The following is a 23,055-nucleotide window of genomic DNA, read 5'->3' as shown; positions in this document are numbered from 1 at the left end:
CCTCAAAGGCCATATAGTAGGAACAGACTGACAATAAACAAATAAATATCTTTTAGGTAGCAAATAAGGACTGTGAGGAAAAATCAAGCAGGGTGAGGGACTATACAAGAGACTGTATGAGTGATGGTAGGAGTGATGGGGGTGTTATTTTAGTCAGGATGTGCAGGGAAGACCTCGCACAGGAGGTGATGTTGAAGCAGAGACCCGAAGCAAGTGAGGGAGAGCCAGCCATGAGAATATGTGGAGAAAAAGAGCCAGCCATAAGGATATGTGGAGAAAAAGACTCCTGGGCAGAAAGAATATTACAGGCTCAGAGGTGGGATTGGGGTGCATCAGGAACAGCAAGGGAGTCCAGTGTGGCCAGAGCAGAATGATCGGGGTGGAGGTGGAGGGGTATGCTCAGAGAGGCAGTTGAGCATTGGGTCAATGTAGGGCCTGGTCAGCCATGGCGAGAACTTTGGATTTCACTCCACTGGAGGGTTACGCCCAAAGTAGTGAGACTAGTTCAGAGTGTCCTGTAATAATACAGCTAAAATGGGATGGAGGCTAGGGCTAGGGTAGTAATAATGGAGCTTATGAAAAGTGAGTCAATTTTGGATTGATTCTGAAGATAGAACCAAGACGATATGTTGACGGATTGGATGTGGGAGGTGAGAAAAAAGAGAGGAATCAACTGGAAGAATGGAGTTGCCACTTACTAAGATGAGGAAGACCACGGTGGGAATCAGGTTTGGGGCTCCTTCAAACCACCTCCCCTACCAGCTCGGTCATGGAGCCTGTGCATCCCACAATCAAGAATCCCTTTGAGTTAAGGCCCTGAAGGGCCCTGCCAGCTGGTAAGGCAATACATGAAGCTATTTTCTGCCATTTACGCTGCATTTGAATTTCATTTACCAGAGCAGCCACAGGAGGGCCGGACCCTAAGATAAAGACACACCAGAAACAAATGTCCTCATCAGGTCTTGGGCCCTGGTCTCAGCTGTGTTCTTGTCCTGAGCCAGCAATCTCATCCCCCACAGAGGGCAGTTTGCAGAAAGCCACCTGTTCAACCCAAGTCCAGTAGGACCTCAGGCAGTGGGTCTTGGTCCTGGCTGTGTGGCAGAAATAGTGGAATGGCTTTAAAAACCCCTAATGCCCGGGCCCCACCCTAGACCAATGACATCAAATTCCTGGGGATGAGGTCCAGGTATTGGTAACTTTTTTTTTAATTTCCAATGATTTCAAAATGCAGCTAAGGTTGCACGAACCACTGAGCTAAAGGAACCTTAGGCTTCCCGTCCTGAGGCACAGAGATAGTTTGTTGGCAGCAGGCGATATAGCACAACAAAATCCAGGGCTGGAGATCGTTGCAGAGGGTGATTACAGTATTGATTGTTCATGGGAGTCAAGAAATGCCTTTGTGTGTTGCATAGCTTAGTGCTTAAATCCTGGGCAGGGGCTGCAGGCTGCAGCAGGAGCAAAAGAGAAGGGGCAAGAAAGAAAGATCTGTGGCTATGTTCAGGGAGACTCCACAGCAGTCCAAATTTCCACCTGAGGTGCCACAGACGGGAGGCAGGTGAAATCTTTGTTTCTACCCGACAGTCACGTCCTCCTTTCTCTATAATCATCTGTGATGGCATGCCTTTGTGCAGTGTGGAACGAGGCATCTCCAGAGGCCTGAATGGGCCATGTGATCCACCCTTCATTTTCACACGTGAAGCGGAGTCCTGGGAAGAGGATATGGTTTACTGCAAGTACCAAAATAATTTGGTAGTAGAGCTGAAACTAGAACCCAGATTTCCTGAGTCTTGGGTTGGTGATTATTCCCCACAGCCAGCTGAAGCTGGGTATCCTTTCCTTTTTTTTAATGAATATAATTTATTGTCAAATTGGCTTACATACAACACCCAGCCCAACAAGTGCCTTCCTCAATGCCATTCACCCATTTTCCCCTCTCCCCCACCCCCACCATACACCCTCAGTTTGTTCTCTGTATTTAAGAGTCTCTTGTGGTTTGCCTATCTCCCTCTCTGTAACTATTTTTTCCCCTTCCCTTCCCCCGTGGTCTTCTGTTATGTTTGTCAAGATCCACATATGAGTGAAAACATATGATAGCTGTCCTTCTCTGACTTATTTCACTCAGCATACCTTCCAGTTCCATCCACATTGCTGCAAATGGCATGATTTCATTCTTTCTCGTTGCCAAGTAGTATTCCACTGTATATATAAACCACAATTTCTTTAACCATTCATCAGCTGATGGACATTTAGGTTCTTTCCATAATTTGGCTATTGTTGAAAGTGCTGCTCTAAACATTGGGGTACACGTGCCCCTATGCATCAGCACTCCTGTATCCCTGGGGTAAACTCCTAGTAGTGCTATTGCTGGGTCATAGGGTAGTTCTATTTTTAGTTTTTTGAGGAACGTCCACACTGTTTTCCAGAGCGACTGCAGGATCTTTCATCCAGTGGCTCTGGTTTGACCTTTGAGCATATGAAGAACCGCAACTGGTACCCTTCTGTGTCTTCACCTATGGTGAGGGAATGACTCCTTGAGGTCCTTACCAAAAGTCCCAGATTGGATCCTGTCCTACAGATACCACTATAAACAAAAGACTTATATATTTATAGGAGCAAAATCATGAAGGAGGAAGTGGAATGGTCCATTATTTTCAGGGATTATAATCATTTCCGGTGTCCGTGGTAGAGCTATTTTCAGCTTGTTTGTGCCTCATTCCTTATTGACCCTTGTCCTGTCAGTCTCTAAGAATCCATCCTATTCTCAGTCTTCAGCCTTGATCACTGATGGTGACTCACTCATTGCCAGCTGGGCTCTGCTACATGTCACGGAGTCATAGCTAGCCTTATGCTTCAACACAGGTGATGTCTGCCTTGCAGTGTGATACACCTTGCAGGTGCTCTCAAAGGTCTCCCTGCTCCAAAGCATCTTCGAAGCTCAGCTACGGGGACTGAAGCTCTTAATGCTAGGGTCACTCCTTTGAATTTAAATATTAAGAGTTAGGGGGGTGCCTAGGTGGCTCAGTTGGTTGGGCGTCCAACTTGATTTCGGCCCAAGTCATGATCTCATGGTTTGTGAGTATGAGCCCCACATTGGGCTCTGTGCTGACAGTGTGAAGCCTGCTTGGGATTCTCTCTCCCTCTCTGTCCCTCCCCTGCTTGCTCTCTCTCTCTCTCTCAAAATAAATAAATAAAAACTTAAGAAAATATTGAGAATTAGGAAGGCCCTGATCAAAATGCCAATGTGGTACCAGGGAGGAGTAATGAACATAATTCAGGGGTCAGCAGACTACAGCCTGCATGGGCCAAATCCTGCCCACCACCTGTTTTTGTAAATAAAACTTTATTGGAATACAGCTGTGATCTTCACTTATGTATTACTGTCTGTGGTTGCTTTTGCAACTATCATGTATGGTCTACAAAGTTACAATATTTACTATACAGCCCTTTACAGAAAGTTTGCTGACTCCTGCGCTAACTCATTAGCATGCACTCACCCACTGTTTCTAAAACTTTCCTGATGATAAGAATCACTGGGGAGTGCTTGCTAAACCACAGATTTCTAGGCCCACACCAGACTTAAAAAGTCGGAATCTCTAGGAACATAAGGCACAGAATTTATATTGTTGAAAATGTCCTAACCCATTAAGCATAGATTAATTGAGTACCTTAAAGCTGGGACATCTGAGCTCTTCACTGATCCCATTTTTCCTTCAAGCAGTTGGGAGTCTCATTTTGCAACAGGCACCCTTGCTGGTTAAAATGAATTTTGGCTTGAAACATGGGACTGGAATTACTAAGCACCTCCGGGGCCACTGTGAAGCCCCTCGAAGCAAATATGAAGCCAGCAGCTCAGTGGAATAAGCAATAGAGGAGAGAGTCTGCCTCTCCCCCAGGACTTCATTCAGCAGCTGGTGACACTTTGACTATTTTTTAATTTGGTGGCTCTATTAATACAGATTTCAGGGTTGTGTTCAAAGTCAGGTATATGGCCCAACATCTTGGTGTACGATAGGGCCCTACTTTGATTTTGAGAGGTTCCCGAAGGTCTGACAGCCTCCCGATTCTCCTTTCTGCTGGCTCATTGGCTCCTTTCACCTGAGCCTACTTAGAAGCACTTCCCATAGCACTGTGGGAGTCTGGGACAATGGAGGGCCATACTGGTTTCACTTGACTACTGATAAGGAACCCAGGGTCTTCCTTCCTGCACTTGGTGCCTGGAGGTGAACATGGCCTTTCTCCAGCTTCCAAAGCCCCCTGCAAGCCACACATGACCCTTATTCCCCATCGATGGCCTCGTCAGGTGGTTCTGCCCCCAGTTCCCTGGGCACATTGTGCTGTTTCCCACTTTTGCCCACCCTTTAGCATCCCCCCTGCTTAGCTAAATGCCATCTCTAAAGCCCAGCTCAAATTCTGCCTTGGTCTTGAATTCTTCCCCGATTCCTCCAGTCCCCTCCCTGGATTTCCTATAGTACTCCTTGGTAATCCATACTGCCAGCGTTCACCTCCTCAGCCAGGTTGTAAAAGAAGAGATGGCATTTTATATTACTATGTCTACCCCTAGCACCAAGCATAGAGTAGGCACAGAATAAGAGCTAGTAGTTGACTGCTAAGGTTCATAATGAATTAGTTCATCAATTTTAGCAAATATGGTTTGAGGACCTACCATCTGCTAAGCATTATACCTCAAGAAGCTCTGTGGAAAACCAGTTCTTCTGCAGTAGGTGCCCATTATTTTGGCCTTTTTTTTCTGGGCATGTGGCCCCAAGAAACAGGATCCTGGCTTGTTGGGTACAGGGAAGTCTTCAGTACCACAACACTAGAGTTTCATTTGAAGGAACTGTCTACTTTCTTTATCTAGGTCACAACAAAGTACTTTTAAAATATTTATTGAGGACACACCATGTGCCAAGGTCTAAGGGTACCAAAATTAATACATATTTAGTCAATCATGGGGATAGTTGGTCACTTGAAGATTAAGAGACACCCTTAAATACATATAGGCTTAATAAGTGGCTATCTAATGCAGTATGGTTTGAGGGGCCCTGGGAATGGACTGCTGTGATCACTCCCCTCAAATACCCCCATGGTCTGCCATCATAAAAGTCACTTCATTAAAAGAAAAATGTCATCTGAAAGAGTTCATATTACATCAGTAGTTCTTGATATGTACCTTGGCTACATAAGAATCATTTCAGAAGCCTTTTCAAAAGACAAAAACCTGGGTCCCATCCCCAAAGCTTCTAATTCAATTGGTAAGAGCTACAAGCTGAGCATCAATAGTTTTAAGAGCCTCTCAGGTAGTTCTAATGTATAGCCAGGGTCAAGAACCACCCTCATCAGCCAAGGAATGTACAAGTTAGAAGGAGCCTTAGAGGTATAAAGATTCCTGGGCCACATGCTGGACTTACTGGGAAACCGTCTCCTAGAAGAAGTGGGAATCAAGCTTGAACAAGATGAGAGTTTGGTAAGAGGCGGCAGTCTCCACGCAACCATAAGACGTTGAGTACTGTGGACTCAGTACTATGTTCTGTGATGCAGGGCTACCACGCTGAACATATGCTGGGGGTTGTCAATAAACTTTCATTATAACTTGAGAGAAAAGATTCTCTTTCTCAGTCCATTTTTGTGACTCATGGTAGTTACGTTTTATAAACTCACCTCGAACACTGAACTAATGAATACCGAACAGTTGCTCCTTAGGGGAAATATGCGTGTATGTGTGTGTGTGTGTGTACCTCACATAGATTATGATTTATAATTCTAAAAACAACTCATCCTGGTAGCTTCTATTTTCTTTATTTCACTAGGAGAAAATGAGGTTCTGAAGTGTTAAGTGACTTGCCTGAGGCCGCCCCACTAACAGGTGCCAGAGTTAGGATTCAAATCCCATCCAACTGTTCTACAGACTGAGCTTCTTGCACTACACTGCACTGCTCCCTGCCATCTCTATATTCTGGATACCTCTGCGTGACAGCTGAAACAAGATGGCAGTGCGTTGCCTTATTTGACCTCAACTGGAAATGTGTACATTGGGAGACTCAAATGTTTTCATGTTCTTCACACATCTGCAAATGACCAGGAAAGCACCGTGGGTATTGATTCTAGGGTTACAAATACATTAGAAGGAGTAGGTGAATTTGCAGATACAGAATCTGCAAATAATGAGGGTTGATTGTACACATACGTAAGGCTGACTTTCAGTTGGCATACACTGGTATGGCCATACCTGTTGTAAAATATTCAGGGTTTCTTTCACACTGATTGGTAAGTAGCCACTGCCCTAAGCTTCCTGGGTGCCACCTGACCTCTCCCCTGGGACCTCTTTACAAATGGTCAACTGAACAGTTAATGCCTGGCACAGTAGGAGGTCTCCAAGACTCTGGCTGGCTTACATTCTGATCGAATGGCTCCTACTGTACAGGTTAATTGTTTTGACTATCACCCCTGTGTGTACGTGCTCATGTCTCTGCTCCAAGGGTTTAGAAAGCACGAGGCCAATACTAGAGTGTAAGCTCTATGAGGGTAGGAACCACGTTTTTCCCATGTACTGCTATGTTCCCAGTTTAGAAGAGCACCCGGAACAGTAGACATTCAATAAATGCTTGCTGAATGGATGAACAAATGAGACTCTCATTGAGGTTAGTAAGGCAAAGGTGTTTGGAAAGGTCTCAAGCCAGGTCTTAAAGGAAACAGACATGTACTAGAAGAGGTGCGGACTAGTACGAGGACAGAAGCCTGCAGGGTAGTAAGAACTAAGATATGTACCAGGAGGAGAAGGAAAGCAGCCTGGTCATAGCAAAGAGGCCATGGGATAGGACAGTGGGGGACATGAGAACTAGAGGGCAAAGGGGTGTTAGGAGCACTGGGATGAGAGATGGAACAGAGGTGGAGGGAGTGTTAGGCTCTTCATTCTGCACCAAAGGTTGGACACTTGAGTTTAGTTTAGGCTGCTGTGATGGCTGGAAGCTGGGTTTCCCTTATTCCTTCTTTGGCAGGTTCCGGGTGCTGGGGGATACGGCAGTGAACAAAACACAGTCCCTATCCTTGAGGAGCCGACATTCTAACAAGATATATATCTCATACATATATATACATATATATGTATATATATGTATATATATGTATATATATGATATTTAATGGGAATGTAAAATGGTACAGCCACTCCAGAAAATAGTTTGGCAGCTTACTAACAAACATACACTTAATGTATCAACCCAGCAGTCACACTTTTGGGCATCTATCCCAGAGAAATAAAAACTTATGCTCACAAAAAAACCTGTACACGGATGTTTATAGCAGCTTTATTAGTATTAGCTGCAAACTGGAAATAGCCCAGATGTCCTTCATTGGATAGATGACTAAACAATCTGTGGGACATCCACACCATGGACTACTACTCAGCAATAAAAAGGAACACACTACTGACACTGGCAACAATTTGGATGAATCTCAAGGGCATTGTGCTGAGTTAAAAAAGCCAATCCCAATGATTACATACTATATTATCCCACTTATATAATATTTTTAATTTTCATTTTATTTTAGAGAGGAGAGTGTGAGTGGGGGAGAGGGGGAGAGGGGCAGAGGGGCAGAGGGGCAGAGAGGCAGAGGGAGAGAGAGAGAGAGACAGAGACAGAGAGAGAGAGAGAGAGAGAGAGAGAGAGAGAGAAAGAGGATCTTAAGCAGGCTCCACACCCAGTGCAGAGCCCGACGCGAGACTTGATCTTATGACTGTGAGATCATGACCTTGATTGAAATCAAGAGCCAGACGCTAAACCGACTGAGCCACCCAGGCACCCCTATATAGTATTTTTGAAATGATATAATTACAGACATGGAGAACAGATTAGTGGTTGACGGGGATTGGGGTTGTGGGGGGGAGTGAGTTTGGCTGTAAAAGGGCAATGTGAGGGGTCCTTTTAGTGATAGGAATGTCCAGTATCTTGACTGTGCTGGTGGATACATGAACCAACAGACAGACTGACACTGAACCATACACACACATTGTATTGGTGTCAATGTCCCAGTTTTGATATGGTATTTTAGTTATGTAAGATGCAACCCTTGGGAGAAATAGGGTCAAAGGTACACAGGGATGTCTGTACTGGCTTCATGAGTTCCTGTGAATCTATAATTATTCCAAAATAAAAAGTTAAAAAATATAATATTTTAGTACTGATGAAAAAAATTATGCAGTATCAGCAGATAGTCACAGGTCAATGCTACCTTAAAAAGGGTAGTCAAGGAAGGCTTCTATAAGGAGATGGCATTTGAGGAGATCAGACTAACAAAGTAACCCACAATGAGTCCCTAACCAGAGAGATAAAACACAACAAGCATAGTTTTTGGGGAGAACTGGTAGCCATTTCATGACAGGAGACTGGGGAGTGGGGAATGACTGCCCACTGCCCACTAGGCAATTGTACCTGTGCAGTAAGGTAGGGAGGAAGGGTTCTACCAGTTACATCCACTGAGGGGTGGAACATGTCTGCCCAGAGATACAGGAGAATTGCAATTGAGAAAGGCAATTGAGAAAGGCCTATTTGCCAGGGAGCATGTATGGGGCGGGGGAGAGAGAGAGAGAATATGAACGTGCATGCATAAATGTGTGTGTGTGAAGTTCACACTGACACAGAAGATGGCTGGGGGCCATGGGGAGAGGCAGGTAGAGCCAGAGCTTGATTTGAACTCTGTCCCCAACACATGAGCCCATGCTCTGCGCCTGCGCACCATCTCTGTCTTTGCACAGAAACGTTGTCTCTGGAAACTCTTTCCCTCTGTCTCTTCCTGGGGAATCCTGCCCCAATCTCTAGAGGTCCATATCAGATGCAGCTTCCTCTGTGAAGGCTCTCCTGATTTCATGCCCCCCACCCCAACAGGTGTGACCTCTCCTGTGGCCATGGGGGTGGGACATCAGTGCTGGAGGGCAGGGGAGTGTTGGGGGACTGAGAAGGGACAACTAGGCCTGGAGGTGGAAGAAAGGTTCTGAGTTTTGCATATAAGAGTTTTACACCCGGGTCTGTGCATTTAAGTTAAGATTACTACAAGAATGTAACCTAGGAATGGACATTGGGCCTTCTACATCCAACTCTTGAGGAGAGGGGCTTGGAATTTTTATTTTTAATAAGCACTCCTGTGACTATTATGATCAGTCGAGTTTGGAAAACACTATTCTAGTCTAAACCCCTCAATCTGTAGATGGGGAAACAGGTTCAGAAAAGGAAACTGACCCACCCAAGGTCACACAGCCAGTTAGTGACTGTGCCAGGACAAAGATGAACCTGTTTGTCCAACTGTACTTTCCCACCAACTTCATATTAAATTCCCCACATTCAGTGCTGAGTCTCATACATTGTAGGCCATTTAGTAAATACGGGGATGGATGGATGGATGGATGGATGGATGGATGGGTAGGTGGATGGATGAATGGATGAAGCTAGCTAGCTAGCACCCACCATCGGCAAGGACTTCATGGGGGTTGGACACTGGACAGGTAAATTTTGATGGGACACAGCCAAAAAAGAGGGAGAAAATCTGTCTGGGACTGGGGGGCAGTGAGCGGCCTAAGTGAGGTAAAGCACAAGGCACAGGGCAGAACATAGCACTGTGTGACCTTTCAGAATTCAAGCCTTGAATGTGAAAGTAGATAAGATGTTCAGAAGGTATGCTTTCAGGTCACTCCTAAATCTCCGGCTCACAACATGTTGATTCTGGGATGTCCCTCCACCCGCCCTCGCATCACTGTCACTTTCCAATATGGGATTCTCTCATCTTGATCAGGAGGAAGGGCAGATGGCAAAGAGGCTCACTCACCTGATGAGTGTGCAGAACTGTAAGAACGATGAATTCCTTAGCGCTCCTACAGAGAGAAGAAGGAACAGGAGAGCAGTGTATCATGCACCAGGTATTCATCTGGCACAAGAAGCAACACCAGAATTTTCCCCTGGGCTGCATTCAGGGATATGGATTAGGCCAGAGGGCGCTCTGAGTATCTGCCTGGCTGCCTTGCCTCCCATCATTTGTGGTGGTCGACGTAAAGCATCCATATAGGCTCACGCAGGCATCTGTAGATGGTATTACCATTATCTCTGGGGCTTTCATTTTTCAGGCCTTCTTTTTATATTCCTTCTCATATTCTCTCTGTAGAAATCCCCAAACCTTAGGAGCAATTTTAGCTGTAGAAGAGAAAATTCTCAAGGAAAACTAAAGGCCTGAATTATGGCACTCAAAGGGCACAGTCTGAGTCCCGGGAACCATGTGCCATGATTATTGGCAATTTGGTATTTAAGCAAGAGGAGAAATTCAAAGGAAAACCCCAAAGGAGGTCATTTGGTTATCATGACTCATACTCAGCAGATTTGTTTTAATTGAAGGACCAAAAACTAAGAGCTAGGGAGCAACAGATGGAACCAAGACTCTCCAGATAGCAAATATTCAAAAGGGTGAAGAATTTGAAACTCTTCCTTATGCCAATGATCAGACAGGCCATGAGGTATGAAAATTATCTCCCGGGAATACATAATCCTTCAAAATAGCTGGAAGAAATGGAAAGAGTTTGCCCTGAAGGAATGTCCCCTCTCCTTGCTGGGCTTTTTCATATGTTTCTGGGGAAAAAAGGTATTCAAGAAGCAGAGTCAAGACCACTTGGTTCTAGGTATTCAAGAAAGGCCAAGCCTCCCTCCCCATGCACGGACTTGGAACTTGGAGAGGCAGAGTCCAGGGATGAATCAACTCCAGGGTCTGAGGAGCTCCGGGGAGAAGGAAGGAGTTGTGTTCCAGAAAACACGACAGAAAAATCGGTCTCTTGACCAGGGTAGGGCAGAGTGTAAGTCGGATTATGTGATGAGTCTGCCCCAGCCCCTGCCACATTTCCCCATTTCATGGGGGAACAAAGCCAAAGTCCTTACAGTGGCTACAACTCTACCCCTCTTTACCCCACTTCTTATAGTGGCTTCTCCCCTGTCCCCCAAACACGCCAGATACACTCCTGCCTCAGGGCCTTTGCACTGGCTCTTCTCTCTCTGACACCCTCACTCCTTAAAATCTTTCTTCAGTTTTTACCTTCTCACTGGCAAGGCTATTTAATTTTTTAATTCTTTTAAATGTTTATTTATTTTTGAGAAAGAGAGAGAGAGACAGAGCGCACGTGGGGGAGGGGTAGAGAGAGAGGGAGACACAGAATCTGAAGCAGGCTCCAGGCTCTGAGCTGACAGCAGACAGCCCAACAGGGTGCTTGAACCCACAAACTGTGAGATCATGACCTGAGTGGAAGTTGGACGCTTAACCGACTGGGCCACCCAGGTGCCCCCTGGCCAGGCATCAGCATCCCTGTGTCCAGCACTCCTGTTTGCCCTGATCCACTTTCTACTTTTCAATAACCTTCATCAATTTCCAGCATACTGTACAATTACATATTTATCATGTTTATTGTTAAGGTATATCTCCTTCCACTAGCGTGTAAACTCCAATGGGATTTTTATCTTATTCATTGCTGTGTATTCAGTGCCTGGAACAGTGCCTGGCGCAGAGCAGACACTTGTTAACAAATATTCATTGAAGGAATGAAATAAAAATCTGCTAGCCCCCGAGGTCATCAAATAAGTGAGCTCTGTCTTGATCCCGAAGGAGCTCTGGACTCCTTCACAAAATGGGGCTGCCTGTTCTAGGGTGCAAAGATATTCATTGGAAGCAAAGCAAGGACTTCTGGAGGGCCAGGTTGAAAGAACCCCAACATGCCCTCATGGGGTTGAAAGGACTTACCCAATTTTGGTGTGGTGGTGGAGGGTGAAGGGTGGAATGGGGAGGGGGGATGCAATGGACAACTGAACTTGGAGAAGAGACAAACTAAATGTCATTAGAGACCAGATGTATTCCAAGATATGAGCTGGAGGGGAGCCTGTCAAGGAAGGCCTGCTCTGGACTTCAGGAGGGGGTATTCCAAGTGCCTCCAGAGCTTGTGAGAGGGTGCTGTCCCATATACAAGTGCTAGGTCCGCCTTTGAAGGGGAGGGAGGGGCGCTGGCAAACAAGAAAGACCAGTGGGATGAAAAACATTCTAAACCAGGAGGGCTTGAAGGAGATAGAGGCAGACATAGAGTAGACTACACAAGGCACAGAGAGAGGTGGGGGGAGGCACATGGTTCCATTTGGGAGGAGACAGCCAAGGTCACCAAAAATGAAGACAACCCATGCAATTTAGAGCCTTTATCCTTTAAGGTATCCTTTAGAGCACCTCTATCCTTTTATTCCTTATGAATACATCTATGCAAGGGGGCATGTGGGTGGTGTGTATGTGTGCATGTGGTGGGAATATGAGGTAGGGGAGTGTGTACAGTGTGTGTATGTGTGTGTGTGTTATGTGGTATGCATGGTTTGTGTGTGGGATGTGTGTGTGGTATGTGGTATGCACCGTGTGTGTGTTGTATGTAGTGTGCATGGTTTGTGTGTGTGGTACATGGTGTGCCTGGTGTGTGTGTGTGTGTGTGTCATGTGGTAGGCATGGCTTGTGTGTGTGGTATGTGTTATGTATGGTGTGTGTGTGGTATGTGGTATGCACAGCATGTGTGTCGTATGTAGTGTGCATGGTTTGTGTGTGTGGTATGTGGTGTGTGTGTGCGGTATGTAGAGTCCATGGTTTGTGTAGGGTGTGTGTGTGATATGTGGTGTGCATGGTGGTATAGGGTGTGTGTGTATGGTATGTGTTATGCATGGTGTGTGTGCATGGTATGTGGTGTGCATGGTGTGTGTGGCATGTGGTATGCATGGTTTGTGTAGGGTATGTGTGTTTGGTATGTAGTGTTCATGGTTTGTGTGTGTGTATGTGTGTGTGTGTGTGTGTGTGTGTGTGCATGTGTGGTGTGGTATGCATGGTATGCATGTATGGTATGTGTAGGGGTGAGGAAGGGGAAACGCCAACATGATTACCTCCATGTACAGATGGTTGTGGTCCCCCTGGTACTCTTTTCTCTCTCTCACTTGCCCCCATCTGTGGAAGGCACTAACAGGTCACACACACAGTGAGCAAAATACACAATGCCAGGTTCCCTTCCCAAATCCATCGGCCAGAGATTCAGATTTTCTTTTCCTTTGGGGAGGGCATGGAGAGGTGAGGAACAATGTCTTGCTCACACTGGGCTTATCTCAGAATGTTCTTTTAATGGCTTGTTTGGTTCTAATTGCTCAACTGGTCTGTCCCACTGCACAGTAAATCAAACACCAAGGGGTTCGGGTGAGGGCTGTGGTAAGGTGGAGGGAGGTGAGGTGAGCTCTTGCAGGAAGCTATTCTTTGTTCACATCGCTGGAGAAGGCTACGCCAGAGAGTGTGAGGGACCCTGAAGCCCTGGAAGGGCTGGCCCCTGAAGTCCTGGGTAGCCAGGAGCCCTGGCTAGGGCTTCTCTGCCTGAAGGGCTTCCCTCTCAGGGCCAGAGGACTGTGGGAGCTCATATTCCACCGGTGGGACAGGGGAGGGGTCAGTGCTCAGCTACCTGCCAAGGCCCAAGAGGCCCCTGTTACCTGATGAGTTCTATGAACCTCTCCCTGGGGGCTTCACTCACGTCCTCCTCATTAATAGCCACAATCTGGTCACCAGCCAGGAGCTTGTCCTCAGAGGGGCCTCCTGCAGAGGAGAGGAGAGAGGCATGAGGGCTTGGAGCCACTGCTGGGAAAGCGCAGGTCTGGGTGGGAGTCGCCAGTGCCTGAGGGAGCTGAAGTGGGTCCTGAAGTATGTAGGAAACAGCGCATGCTGCATGGGCTGGTGGTAGGGGTATTGTTCATGCCACTGCTGCCTGTGCCAGACACAGGGCAGAAGACTGAAGAACAAGTATAGCGTGGACCTCCTATGGCTGGGAGTAGTGTGCTACCATAAGGTCCCAAGCCCAGGCCTGGCCCTCAGACAAGGTTAATAAGTGTGCTTTCTTGGCCTGGTTCTAAAGAGGGACACGGATTTCCCTTTCACCAGGAGGGATCAGCTGAGGCCTGAGGAATGACGTCCAGGCTACTGACGCTGGTATAGGTGAAGGGAGGTGTGAGAAGGAATCTTCTTACCTGAGCAACATTCATACTCACTGGTCTAGAATGATTTAGGCATTCACCTGCCTGAAGACAGGGGGATGGACTAAAAGACCCCCAAAGGGTTTATTTTCCTTCATCTCTGAGAGATGCTGCTCTTTAGTAAATAAGGGAACAAGCACAGACCCTAAATCACAGGTAGTCAGAAATTTGCTTTCTCTCCTTCCCATCTCTACTGCCGAGGTTAAGAAGGCAGACTTGTCTGAGGGCCCTACCTCCTTGGTTGGAGTAAAGGGTGGGGGTAGAGAGGTGCCACAGGGTGCATTGCCTCTGGTGTTTAGCCAAGATCAAGGAGAAAAGCTTTTCAGAGATTCAGCTGGAATGAGAAGTCAGGCCCAGCCCCACTCAAACCCAAAAGAAATATTTACTGATGTGTCCCACTCTCAAACCAGCCTTGACTCTCGTTTGTGTCTGCTGCAAAGGGCAGGATCCCAACTGTTCCCTCTCTCTACAAAGAAGTGTGCTGTGCAAATTCCAGAAGCATGAACATACAAAACAACTCTGTCACTTGAGCATGGCCCAATGGCTCAGGAGCATGGGGCCTGTGTGCTGAGGGTGGCTATGTGGCTCGACGAGCAAACTCACCACTCCAGCTGCACTGGCCCTCAACCCACTAGGCCAAGTCTCCTGATGGCACAGTGGCTTCAAGAGCAGGGAACGGGGTGGTGCAGCCAGCCCAATCTGAACTCCAATTCCAAATCTGCAATTCACTGGCTGTGTGACCTTGCATGAGACATTTAATCTCTGTGAGTCTCTCTTTCCTCATTTGTAAAATGGGAAAATAACAGTGACTACACATCACAAGAACAGTTGGGAGGATGAAGGAGATGATGAATGTACAGCGCTTAAAAAACAGTTGATCGATGTTGGTAAGAATTCGATAAATGGGAGTTATTATCCTCCAAAGGGGCGATCCCTTCAACTCATTTCATTCCTTCTACCTACTTCTGACAAAATGCCAGTCTTTTCGTAGAGGCCACTTATTCCTCCCTCCTCCCTTCCTTCCTTTTAATGGAAGAGGTCCTCATGGAACTCAACTCTACTGCTCTCATGGATGGTTTGTTGGCTTGCTCAATAGTGATTGTTTCTCTATAGGATGCTCCTTGTCTTGTATCTTATCATCTCAAGTACAGAACCAAAAAGTCATCTGTGTGTGAGAGCCACCGGAGCCAGAAACAGCTCTCTAAATCAGCCCACATCTTTAGAGAACTGTGCCTGCCAACCCCATGACTTTCTGTGGCTCCTGCCTGTGGCTTTCCTTCTCTCCACTCCTCCAACTCTGCCTCTTCATTTTCATACGGCTTGAAGATGACTGCCTTTTCTAGGCTTAGGGGCTTCCTTCGGCCCTGTAAATCCCGTCTCCTTTGAAGTTAAAAGCAGGGACTCCTGGTGGTCTGTTACTCAGTTTTTTTTTTTCTGATTTCTCCTACCCAGGACAGATTTGATTTCTGATCAGAGACTCAAAAGCCTTTCCACCAAACTGCATGACTGACTTGGGAGCCTTAGGTCAGCCACGAACTCCTGTACTGAATTGTTTATTTTTTTATTTTTTTCTCTATGCCCTCTAGTTGAAAAGGGAGCTTACAAAAATCTTTTTCTTTTCCTTTGAGGATTGAAAAATTCATCAAATTTCTGCTAGACCAGTTTGTACTCCAGCTGCTCCTCTTGACTGAGTGAGAAACTGTTGTAAACATTTAAAGCCTCAGGCCCAGCAAGCCAGGAATAAAGCTTTTTTCTGTCTGTCTTTTCTGTCAATGCTTAGCAGATGTGGAACAAAACAGTGCTTGGGTCATTTCCCATCTCATTCATGATGGCAGGATTCCACAGTTCAGGTGGGGCTTTCCCGTGTTCTGCCCCATATGGTCCCATTCAAGCCCTGCTTCTTCCGTGTGGCATCAGACAGGCCCAGGGTCAAGTCCTGACTCTGCTGTTTCCTCCACGAGTGCCCCTGGACAGGTCATTTCCTTTCCTCTATGCCTCAGTTTCCTCATTTGCAAAATGGGAATGACTACTTACCTTGCAGGCTTGGCTGTGAGGATTAAGCAAGATGATGAAGGCACAAAATGGGTTCTTAATCAATGGTGGCTGCTGTTACTGCCACTGTGGTATTTGGAGATTTCGCTCTCCTCTCCCCTCCTCTCCCACCTACGGCCTGTATCCTGATTCCAGTCTTCAAGGGCTGACCTTTTTCATGACTGTGTAGCAGTCTCCACAGCCTGATGGCTAGATTCTTGGGGACATGAACTGTGTCCTATACTTTCCCTATAGTCTTGCTGCGCTTAGAGTAGGCAATTTATAAATACTTGTTGAATTCACTTGAATAGGTATTTCTCATCCAAAGGCAGTCTGGCTCTTTTACGAAGGTTCTATGCAAAGGGAGGCTTTATTAAGAATGAGGTCCTACCCTACTAAACCATCAACTGTGGCCTCTGTCTAGGCCTCAGACAGCCTCCATGGCTTGCGTCAATCACTCTCAAAGCCCAGCTCCCTCACACGGTTATTAGTTGGCAAGCCTTTGCCCACTCTTTGTGAATTCCTGGGGAATACAACAGTGAGCTGAGCTCTGTTCTTTGGGAAGATGAGTGGGTGCTGGGGGATAGGATCCAGGGCCAGGGGGACACTCTGAAGAACACCTACCTGGCCTCACAGACCGCACCACCACAGGCCGCTCACTGCCAGCCACGAAGCCAAAGCCATATATAGGGTCTCGGTGAATGGTCACTTGTCGCAGTGTCTCTGCTGGCAGCTGCTCACATTCCATATCATTTGCGCTCTCTTCCTGCATCACATGACTGAGGGAAGGGGAAGATGGGAGCAAAACAAGACGCAAAGGCGACTAAGCCTCAGAGCCAGCTGGGAGGGACACTGGTTAGGGCGCTGGCCATGGCACCTGAGAGTTCACACGTTTAGCTTCCTGCGTCCTCTGGAACCAGCAGAGGCAATGGCGGCCTCCTATCTCAGGCTGAAGAAAGATACGTCTAGAAAGGAAAAGCCACTGTCTACAGGGCCAGAGCCCACAGAAAAAAGCTGTTGCCAAGAACTTGACATTAGATTCAGCCCTTTCCTCCAACGTATGGGGACTCTCTAGAAGGAGCGTAAATGCAAATATGTTATTATGAAAGTTAACCGGCATTGCCCACTAAGTTGGCTAGTAACTCCCTAAGGGAAACCAAAACCTTGAGGAAGGGACCACCAAACAGGCAAGTAAGTGGGGAAGGGAGGCAAAGTCATTTCAGAATACACCTTCATGAAGTCCTTGTGCAATTATAAACTTTAATATCCCTTAGACCATATATAAGAATAAACTATTTAGATGGCATACACAAACAAATGAGCTAATGCTGAGGACCATCACTGTACACAATTGTATGTAATGCCAACTTATTTCAGTTAATGGGACAACTGGAAAATGGCTCCTATGGGCAAGCAGGGGAGCTGTATATTGTGGCTGCCAGAGGACCTGAACCCCAATGAGCCGGGAGAAGAAAAATCGCCGCCCCAATACCTGTGAGAGCCTGCAGATGGCTCTCCCGATGCCCACAAATGAAGTCGTTGAAGTTTAGGAAAATTTCACAAGGACTTCAGGAAAGTTCTACAGCAAGGGCCAGGGTGAGGTGGACTGCAAGCAAAGATGGGTCTGAGCACAGTCTTCAAGTGAAGAGCCCTGAGGGGTGAGGGCATGGGGACCATGGAGCTTGTGAGAGGGCACTGGGTGCCAGGCGCAGGGAAGGAGGTAAAAAGGGGAAGAATGGCCAACAGGCAGGGCAGGTGGAGGTGGAATAGAAGACAACAGAGTCAAGAGACTCAAAACCTTACCTCCCTGCCTAGGCACCGCTCAGCCCCCAGGCTTTCTGGTCTAACAAATGGGATTGAGTTCCCTAGTCCCACTGTGTGTATGCTCAAAAATTCAGATTCCAGGCAGGGCCCTTCTGAACAAGATACAGAAGGGCAAGAGATAATTAATCAAACTAGTATAAGGTTTGTAAAAGAAGTGGGAGGTTCTGACACCATGAGGGGGATTGTTGGCAGGCTAGGAATACCAAATTCCTCAGTTGCAAATGGTTTCAAGTGAGTTGGTTGTTTATCAGGACACAAATTCAATAATGAGACTTGAGGACTATTTATCAGGGGGTGGGAGATTTAGAGTAATTGCACAAAAGGAAAATTCATAGTCTTGGGACCTTTGTCTCTCTCATAGAAATCAGGAAGGAAGACAGACCATGGCTTACTTAAGTCCAGTCACATCAACACTGGCTGCACCCAAGCTGGCTTGGGGTGTGTCTGTCGGGGTACCCCTTACGGAGGCAGAAGGGGCTGGTCAGGATGAGGTCAGGCCCCCTGAAGGTAAATTCAGAAACTGGCTCCTTCCCTCTCGTGCTGGTAAGACAAGTGGTCATTTTTCAATGGAAAGTCATTCAGAAGCTGGAACATGGCTGGCCAGTATCCTAGATAGGCACCCCTGAAGGACAGGGCCTTGATGAGGGTGGCCTCAGGCTGGTACCTCTCTCATTTCTGCTCCTGGTGGCAGGCAGGAGCTCGGCCTTGAAGGGAGCCAGAGAACATCTTTCTGCGGCTGCCATCTTGCCTCACCCCCGGGGGCTGCTTCCGAAATGAGCCCTTTGCTTCCTGTCTCCAATCTCATTGGCACTGAATGAGCTTCTTCTTGGGGGTGACACCGGCTCATTTCTGACATGAACAACAGCTAGGGCAGGCCAGAGGATGAGAGCCTGTGGGGCTGTGCAGCCTGTGGGGTGGGGAGCAGGGACACTTGCCAGAAAGATCCAGGCACAAGTGGAAGTGCTCGGTACACTGTCCTGAGCTCAGGGCCCCCTGGCCACTGCAGCCTCAGTTTTGCTGCCTTTTTCTTTTTCTGAATCTGGGCACACTTTAGTCTCCCATTGGGCCAGAGGCACAGCCAATAATGATGCAGATAAACACTCCTGGAACCAGAGGAACCAATAAGCTAAGAGCCTTTTGTGACACAAGTGTTTTTGCTTTACTGTTTTGACTCATGTGAATCCATCAACAAGTATTTATTGAGTGCCTACTCAGAGCTTCGAGGGACACAGGAGTTACAGGTCTCTTCTGCCCTCAAAGAGCTTCCAATCTAGCGTGGGGAGGAAAGAGAGATGAACTCTTAACAATTAGAGTGGTAACTGAGAATACCATAGAAAGTCCATAATTAAGGTCTAACTTGTGTGTTCAGAGAAGGGGGTAGAAAAGCCACAGAGAGCCCCAAGGAGGAGGCAGGAAGTGTGCTGGATGGCCAGGAAAGGGCAGTGATGGGAAGGGAGACAAGATGCTGAGCTCTGTCCACAGGCGCCTCCATGTTTCCCCAAGGAACCCAACGGCTTCTCCTACAGCCGCAGAAGTGTCTCTGGGTATGTCTAAAACACATTCGTCCCCGGGATGTCCCTAACTGAGCTGAGCTAACTGTCCCTAACTAGATCCTCCCCTGAATCTGCAAGCAGCCCTTTCCTCACCTGCACCTTCCCAAATGTCTCTGGTCAGGGAAGACACCCCTCCGTTAACAGCCCTGAAGGCCATTTTACAATGCAAATGGAAGTTGTCCCTTCCCTCCTGGGGTCTGCATCTTTCAGTGACTAGAGCTCAGTCTCTCTGAAATTTGCTAAGTGCCTGGAGACTTGGGAGTGACAATGCAGGAAACCAGTGACAGAAGAGAGGAGCTCAGCTGTCCACGGAGCACATGACTTCCCTCCTGGGGGGAAAAGGCAATTTACCTTTGAAAGATGTTTGGGTTTTGGTCCCTCGAACAGGGCAACCCTGGGCAAAATGATGAAGCAGCCAGAGCTTGTGGCCCTCCCCCGCCCCAGCTTTGTTTCTGGGACCTGCTATGTTCTGTTGTTTGCCCCTGCACATGCAATGCCTTTATTCTGATCCCTTTGTGTCCAAGGCCTCTAAACGTGTCCCTGCACCCCACTCCAGTGACCTGGGTAAAAGCCTCGCCTTTCTCTTCTGCCTAACAATAACGACACTTTATAGCCAAGTGGTTCTTTTCATTTTTACACCCATTACCTCATCTGAGAAAAGGTGCTTTCACATCCATTATCTCCTCCCAGTCTCTAACTATCCTGCCAAATAGGCTTGGTGACTGCTCCTCCTCCATCCCAGCCTCCAGGCTAAGTGACCCATGGAGGCTAAGCACATTAGCAGCCCAGCTGGAACCAAATCTCTCGGAGGGGGCCCACAATCCTGGCACCCCCACCCACAGCCACTCAGGGTTCTGGACCCTCTGGCTGTTCAGTCTTCACCACAGGGCTGGCCCAAGCCCGTGGCCAGCAGCACCCCATGTCCTGGCTGAGTCTGGAAGGCCCGCCCACGTCCTAATTAACATGTCTCTGATCCTGTTCACTCAGCGTTGCTGGGAGAATGAAATGAGATAATGGCTACAGAAGCACTTTGGAAGGTTAAACGCATCATGCAGATGTAGAGGTGGTGATATTACTGGTAACCTCTTTCGGGGTGGCCGGAGGAGCAAGGGGAAGGGAGCTGCAGATAAACTTCACCGGCTTCACACCAAACCTAGGCCCTTCCCCCAGCAACTTCTTGCCGGCAAGAGGCTACCCCACGATGGACTCTGTCCCCTCATTTCCCAGGCAGCTCTTTTCCTGGTCCAACTATCAGCTGACTTGGCTCTCTGTGGACGCCCTGACACCAGTTCCTCTGTGGGCTAAACAGATCCCTCCTGCCATCCAGAGAGAGACTGGTAGCTGGAGTTCCTACTGTCAACTGTTGCTAGGCAGGACGTGGCTAAAGGACAAGAGAACTGAGAAGATGGATTGATTCTGAGCTAATGCTCTTTCCCTGACACTTCTGGGCAGGAAGATAGAAATGTAACAGCTAGATTCCCAGGCATCAGCTTTTAGTTCTCCATCCCTCCTTGCCTTTAGCTCCCTTTTCTTTATGTTTGGTTGGCTCCTTGGGGAGTCTTGTCCCTCCCCTCACAACTGGCAGGATTTGGAGCCTTGTGGGGCCAATTAGCTGTCTGATTCCAATCACAAGAGCCTGACTCTCCCAGACGCTCCAGAGATCCAGCATGGCAGCTGGGCCCCCAGGAGATGCCATCTATTCCTGGTGTTGGGGATGGGAGCCCCATCCCTGGGGCTCTGAAGCAGCTGCTCTGGGAGTCCTCTTGTAAGGAGCTTGGACACAAACTCTTCTTGTAAAGAAGCCCTTGCTTTGGCTAGCTGCTTCTTACTCCAGCAATGCTGCTCAAATTCGAATGTACATACGAATCACCTAGGGGCATTGCTAGAATGATTCTGATGCAGTAGGTCTGGAGTAGGGTCTGAGATTCTAGCAAATTCCAGGGTGGTGCCCATGCTGTCGGTCCGCAGACGACACTTGGAGAAACAAGGATCTTAAAGATCACTATTCTCAGACAATGGGAAGGCCACAATCAGGAGGGAGGACTGAGGTGCTTTTATTCCATTGGGTTATGTCATTGAAGGCCCCAGTTAGAATACAAATGCTTTCTTGGAAAAAGGACACATAAAGTCATGCCAACAAAGGACTCACTGGCTGAATCCAATTTATCCCAGAAGAAAATAGGGAAGGCTCTAAATGGATATGAAGTAAGACAAGTAAGGTTGCATTAGGGAAAAGGAGAGAAAGATCTGGATAGATTAGGCACTACTTAGTCCTACTGAAGAGTTTGGTCAGCAGAAGGACAGCCTGAGTACGCGAGACATCTGGGACTAAGGCGAGGAACATGAAGAAAAAGCGGACAGTGCAGAAAACAACAACAGCCGCCATTTACTGAGGACTCACTATGCACCAGGCACTGTCCAACAACCTCTAAGGAGGCAGTATTACTGCCACTTTACAGACAAGGAAACAGATTTAGGAGGAGAGATTAAGCAACTTGTTCCAGGACATATACCTGTACACACTGTGGTGGGACCATAATGTTAACCCACATCTGTGGGACTCCAGGGCTAATCTTCCTACATCGTTTCTTTTCTTTTCTTTTCTTTTCTTTTCTTTTCTTTTCTTTTCTTTTCTTTTCTTTTCTTTTCTTTTCTTTTCAAGTTTATTTATTTATTTTGAGAGAGAGAGAGAGCATGCACATGCATGTGGGTAAGGGTCAGAGAGACAGGGAGAGAGAGAATCCCAAACAGGGATGTGGGATTTGACACGGGGGCTCAAACCCATGAACCTTGAGTTCATGACCTGAGCCGAAATCAACAGTCTGATGCTCAACCTACTGACCCACCCAGGTGCCCCTCCTACACCATTTCTGCCAAGAACCTGTGGACTGAGCAGATGCCCAGCAGGCAACGAGGAGATGGGGTGGGAGGCTTCAGCAGACTGCTTCTATGCAAGTGAATGGAGATGCGTCCCTGTGTTGTCTTGTCAAAGCAGCCTCCCTTGAGTCACCTCATCAGAGGGGACACATTGTGGAGACCCAGTCCTCAGAACTGACTTCCCATACACCTCTGAGTCCATCCTCCCCTAAGGGAGACTCAGCTCGTAAGGCCCCACGTGCCTGTTAATTTCAGTCATCACCAGAAAGATGTCCACTCACCTCTGGTAACCCCTCAGAACCCAGACTCTCCTCCCCACAGTGGTCTATTTGTACACTAATGCCACTCTTGTCCCTTCCAACCCTTCCATTTTGCCCTCTGGAGCATAGCAAATTCTCCGATGTTGTCAATTTCTTCTCTGAAAGTACCCTTCACCTCCTCTCCCAATGAAGGTCTGATTTATTCCTTGAGGACATCACTTGCCCACCAGCCCTCTCAAATGGAAGCTGGGTTTTTTTTTCATGCTCAAAACTCAAGACCTTCAAGACCTGCACGTGGGGTAGGTGTCCTCCATGCTTGCCAATGCCACCTTCGAGCCACTACTCCTCTTTCCTTTTGCAAAAAAATCCTGCTCCTTTGAGGAACACGCCTGCCACCCACCCCTACCACCCTTTCTGTCCCACCATTGCTATCTACAACTTCCTGAGTAGTCCCCCCAC

At 47.5% G+C, this 23,055-nt stretch overlaps 1 protein-coding gene across 1 annotated transcript in view; it reads right to left on the bottom strand.

Annotated features, from left to right (window-relative positions):
* The window catches only part of FRMPD3 (FERM and PDZ domain containing 3), a 124,631-nt gene that overhangs the window by 43,810 nt on the left and 57,766 nt on the right, over positions 1-23,055 (bottom strand). Inside the window, exons 2-4 of the mRNA XM_032592070.1 lie at positions 16,707-16,861; positions 13,515-13,617; positions 9,817-9,862 (exon numbers count right to left, since the gene is read on the bottom strand). Of these exons, the coding sequence (XP_032447961.1) occupies positions 9,817-9,862; positions 13,515-13,617; positions 16,707-16,861 (304 nt within the window). The remainder of the gene's footprint in view (positions 1-9,816; positions 9,863-13,514; positions 13,618-16,706; positions 16,862-23,055) is intronic.

Source organism: Lynx canadensis, chromosome X (genome assembly GCF_007474595.2).
Source record: "Lynx canadensis isolate LIC74 chromosome X, mLynCan4.pri.v2, whole genome shotgun sequence".
In the NCBI taxonomy this organism is placed as follows: domain Eukaryota; kingdom Metazoa; phylum Chordata; class Mammalia; order Carnivora; family Felidae; genus Lynx; species Lynx canadensis.
This window is presented reverse-complemented; position numbering and strand designations above follow the sequence as displayed.